General features: G+C 38.3%; 1 protein-coding gene across 1 annotated transcript; it reads right to left on the bottom strand.

The window, feature by feature from the left end:
- Positions 1 to 2: 2 nt before the first annotated feature.
- On the bottom strand, positions 3 to 4533 carry LOC116716423 (caffeoyl-CoA O-methyltransferase 1-like). The gene is made up of 4 exons (XM_032557254.1): positions 4364 to 4533; positions 3361 to 3550; positions 855 to 946; positions 3 to 747 (listed from the first exon to the last, which is right to left on the bottom strand). Exons 1-4 carry the CDS (start codon positions 4377 to 4379, stop codon positions 467 to 469), a joined length of 579 nt encoding a protein of 192 aa, XP_032413145.1. The 5' UTR covers positions 4380 to 4533; the 3' UTR covers positions 3 to 466.
- Positions 4534 to 4735: the final 202 nt, after the last annotated feature.

Genomic DNA, 4735 nt, shown 5'->3' on the forward strand with positions numbered 1-4735 from the left:
AAAAAGGTGGTCATGTGTGTTGATGAACACTTGGATGCTACTTTTCCTGTTAAGTCCTATGGTAAATAGCCTGTACTTGTGTTGCGTTTACCAAGTCCAGAGGACACCAAAGCGCTTCACACTACATTCAGTCATTCACACATCCATGCAGACATTCACACAGACAGTGGTGAGTATTACATTGTAGGGGCAGTCTGACAGAGCACTGCTGCCACTGGGCCTTCTGACCACCACCAGCAGGCAAGGCAGGTGAAGTGTCTTGCTCAAGACACCGCTGATTGTGGGACAAACCCCTACCACAATCATTGTATGGTACCAGCAACGTACTTAACTTTTCCTTCACATGACCAGTGATAGAAACATTGTTGTGTCCACAAATCATACAAATCGCAAATAGAGTCATCTGCATGCAGACCAGTGGGACCCCTTTAAGGTCTGTAGTATATTAATGCCATCCTTCAGGAAGTCAATGGGAGATGTTACTTAGATCACTCTGACACCAACTGTCTCTCACCTTAAGGGTCTCCATGGCAGATCCAATCTTGACAGTTATCTTTTTACCATGTGGAGACTTCTCAAAGATGGGCTGAGAGAACTCTTTAAGGTACGGTTCTAGCTCACAGGCCACCAGGCAGCCATCTTCTGGAAGCCCCTCTGCCATGGACAGAGCTCCATAACCAGTGAACATCCCAATCTCCAGGACCCTCTTGGCTTGACTCATGTGGATCAGCATCTGAAGGGTCTGACCTGCCAAAAAGCATGCCCAATAACATATCATAATGAAACACATAACAAAGGTAATGTAATAATAATAAAAGGTGCATATAAATAAAAGGTGCATATAAATGTCCCACCCTCAACATGGCCAGTGATGCACTCCTTTGGAAGCCGGAACTTAGTCTTGCCCTCCTCAAACACTTGGTCCCAGTTGTGAGACATGGTCTTCCTACCAATAAGTACGCATGACTGTTTTTACATCTTGGGACACTGCTGAGTAAAGATATTCACACCCCTGGGACATTTAAACATTATATCATCTTACAACTACAAATATCAATGTATTTTATGAAACAGACAAACACAAAGCAGTGCATCATTTTGTGCTGCATGGAAATGTACACATGGTTTTCAGCAAAAAAATATCTGAAAAATGTGCTATGCATTTGCATCCAGTCCTCTTTAACACTTCTAAACAAAAGCCAGACAAATTAGTTCAGAGTGTCCCTAGAAGGGGGAAACATGGAAGGTGGTCAAAGCTAAAGATTGGTGGAGCTAAATACCAGGTAAATCCTGAATGAGGTTTTATTAACATAGATAGTCTGAATACAGATGAATGCAAGACTTTTCAGATTTTATTCATAAAAACTTTTGTAGAAACTTTTGTAAACCATGTACCACTTTGATTATCTACAACTTAATCTATTTTCATACTATTGTGTTTAATTAAATGTGCCTTTTCACTTGTTTTTGTTGTTTAACTTTTCTGTTCTGTCTTTGTGAAACACTTTTTTTTTTACATGTGACATGTATGTTAAAAAAAATCTATGTTGGTCTTGCACATTACATTTATAGATTTACATATTTTCATATACATACTTGTTTATTATCCTTTGATTTTATTTCTTTAATTCATTTAATATTTCAGTTATATTTAAATTACTTATAATTTAACGTGTTATAAATTTTATGTCACTAATAATTTAATTTATATTTGCTAATCTTTAACACTGGGCTCCTTTAAATGTAGACTAAAAACCAACCTGTTTCGAGTTGCCTTAAGCATAATCGAGTAAGAATTTAACAATGGCACTTGACTAAATGCAGTGTTTCAATTGTTGATTCTATGCATAAGTTTGTGTTTTTATGATGTAAAGTACTTTGAAATGCCTTGTTGCTGAAATTTCCTATGTAAATAAAATTTGATTGATTGATTGAACCTGGGAGTAGTTTGTCAACAAATTAGCAGTTTCCCCTTGGGGATCAATAACATATAAGTTGATTCTGTTCCCATTAAAATACACAAACGTTTGTGATAATAATGTAAAGAACTAGTTTCAGGGGTATGAACTAGGGATGCTCTGATCAGGTTTTTTGCTGCCGATTCTGATACCGGTCACCCGGGAGGCAGATCTTTGCCGATCACCGTTCTCTGCCTTTCACCTGGATTGGATGTTAATTTTTTGCTTTAGGCATAAATGCTGCTATGTAATCTGACAAAATGGGAAAATTATCTGGCAAAAAATTCACCTGATTTGGACATAAACATGCAGAATATTTTCAGGCAGAATACAGCAGCTATTCAGTCAAAACGACAACGGAAAAACCTACAATCAGTAAAACAATACATATTTAACAGTAAGGTTCTCTGTACCATAAATTATACATGAGTCAAATAAATCTCACAACACTGCCTATACAAAATAAAAAAGAAATATTAATTCAGAGTCAAATGTAGGTTGCATCAAAATAAAGAATCCCGAGTTACTGAATCAAAACTTCCTGACAGCATGTCTAGCTGATTATAATGTTGGTTCTGATTGGCTGGTTCTGACTGAGCGGAGTAATTCTACAGAACACAGGGAGGAGATCAATTTTCTTTTCAGAGATTATCTAGTTCATGTTATTACATAGCGAAAGTTTTAATACATATGTAAAATCTTTTTTTTGTTTGTTTATTTAAGTTACAAGATGCAGCTTTAAGCAGATGTTTGGTGTAAGAGTTCACTGCGGGTGGAGCAGAAGCGAAACTTCTTCTGTGAAGCGGGAGCAGAACCAGCATCTTACAACATTAGCTCATTGACATAAAGTATTTTTCAGGTAATTTTTTAGCTTTTTGAAAATTATGCTCTTCCGGGTGAGTATTGGTAGCTGTGCACTGCTTTACCTGCTACCGGATTGCTCTGGATGTCCCTTTTTTTTCCCTGTAGCCAATGTAGCCAAACTCCCTCAAGTATTTGTTTATTTAAACGTCATATTATATTTGTTGTGTTGATCCATTTTGATGTGCTTCACCTCCGAGGTTAAGCGGAACACGCAAACTTCCCCATTCACTCTCAGAGCGTTATAGTTCCTGGCCACATCACTTAGGATTTGTTGCTGCGCGCTTGCGCAGTGTGAAGGAAAGAGGAGATGAGCTGTACGGGCAGGCTGCGAAGTGAGATGCAGGTGATCGGCAACAAGAGACAGTGATCGGCGATCACCGATCATACACTTTTTTACGGAAATCGGACGATAATGATCTGTGGTCGATCAATTGGCACACCTCTAGTATGAACGCTTCAACAAGGGACTGCATTTCACACAGTAAAACACTTTTATTATCAGATGATTTAGTGGAGAGAATAAAAAGCAAAGTCATACTTATACAGCTCCGCCAGAGGTTTGCTCTCTTTGGTGGTAATTTTCTCCAGGTAGTTATCCAGTCCACTGGCAATGTCGAGAGCCTTCTGCAGGTGGCTTTTCAGTTCCTCTGGAACGGTGGCACATGCTGAAGCTATGCCCTTAGCCTTTGTCAACAGATCCACTATGACTTCCACAGGGGTGTCAGGAACTGGGACAATCACAAGAGCATGTCAATTCAATTCAAAAATACTTTATTGATCCCAAAGGGAAATTAAATATATCAACTACCAGGAAATTACTTCTGCTCCATTCTGCAATTCATTTCTGCAGCCAAGCATTAAACTGTTTTGATTTGAACTTATTCAATAATAAACAGTGCATAATAATCAACAGGTATACATTAAATCAACCACGTAAATATCCCAGATTTAACCACCAGGGTTAATTTTCATTTATAGTCCTCTGGCAGGTTGATGGTAAAAATAAAAAACAATTAACATATAAAACATAGTTTACAACAAGTTACAGAAATTAAATATTAGAACGAGATGGTTAATGTAAAAAAAAAAGTCACACCCATGTAGACAAATGCAAAATAAGATATTCTAATTTAAAACATGAAAGCATTGTGATCATTTAAAAAGGTTAAATGATTTTCTAAAATGCTTCAATGAATGTTGAAGTTTCAAAAGAAGTATAAACATCTATTTAAGCGATATAAATACCAGGGTGATTAGTGAGTCTAAACACATACTCATCAGCACAATAACCAAAAATATTGAAATGCAAATGTAAATATTGCATTACAAGTGATCAGCCAAGTTTACGGTGAGTGTGCAACTGTTATTGAAGTTTTACTCATCGTAAGAAGCTCCCTGAGATGAGACAGAAGTTTTCTACTTGAACACAGTCTGGATTCTATCTGGACTGGTAGAGAGAGTAAAGAGTACTGAGATTCTCTCGCTATCTCCTTTAACCACTCTAACTTATCGGTACAAAAAAAATTGAGTAACGAACTTACCTTTGTCAGGCAGCATATTTACCGTTTATGGGCGGGACGTCGGTTTCTGCAGCTGACAACCACGGCGGGTTTACGTGCTGCTGGAGGTCCAGAGGTTTCGGTTATATCATGTAACCGACAGAGGGGAGGAGGAGTGACAGCTTGAATCTGTTACCCAACACGTGAACAGCGCCATTATCCAACTCAGCGTGGCACGTGACGGTTGCGCTCGTGTAAGATAGCCAGTTTTCTCTACCGGGGGTGGGGGACGATGGGAGCGGCTGAATGCAACCAGAGTTTGTGAGATAGAGCTCCGAAACCCTCAAGAGTCTCACGTGCTTTTGTAACAACTCGATTGATATTATTTAAGCATATTCGATTAAAAGTTTAAAG

Source organism: Xiphophorus hellerii, unplaced genomic scaffold (genome assembly GCF_003331165.1).
Source record: "Xiphophorus hellerii strain 12219 unplaced genomic scaffold, Xiphophorus_hellerii-4.1 PGA_scaffold_56__1_contigs__length_50000, whole genome shotgun sequence".
Classification (NCBI taxonomy): domain Eukaryota; kingdom Metazoa; phylum Chordata; class Actinopteri; order Cyprinodontiformes; family Poeciliidae; genus Xiphophorus; species Xiphophorus hellerii.

Coding starts and splice junctions, on each gene's coding strand:
- LOC116716423 (XM_032557254.1), bottom strand. Junction 947..3,360: donor CCTCTGGCGGAGCTGTATAA/GTATGACTTTGC, acceptor ACTTATTGGTAG/GAAGACCATGTCTCACAACT. Junction 748..854: donor CATCACTGGCCATGTTGAGG/GTGGGACATTTA, acceptor GCTTTTTGGCAG/GTCAGACCCTTCAGATGCTG.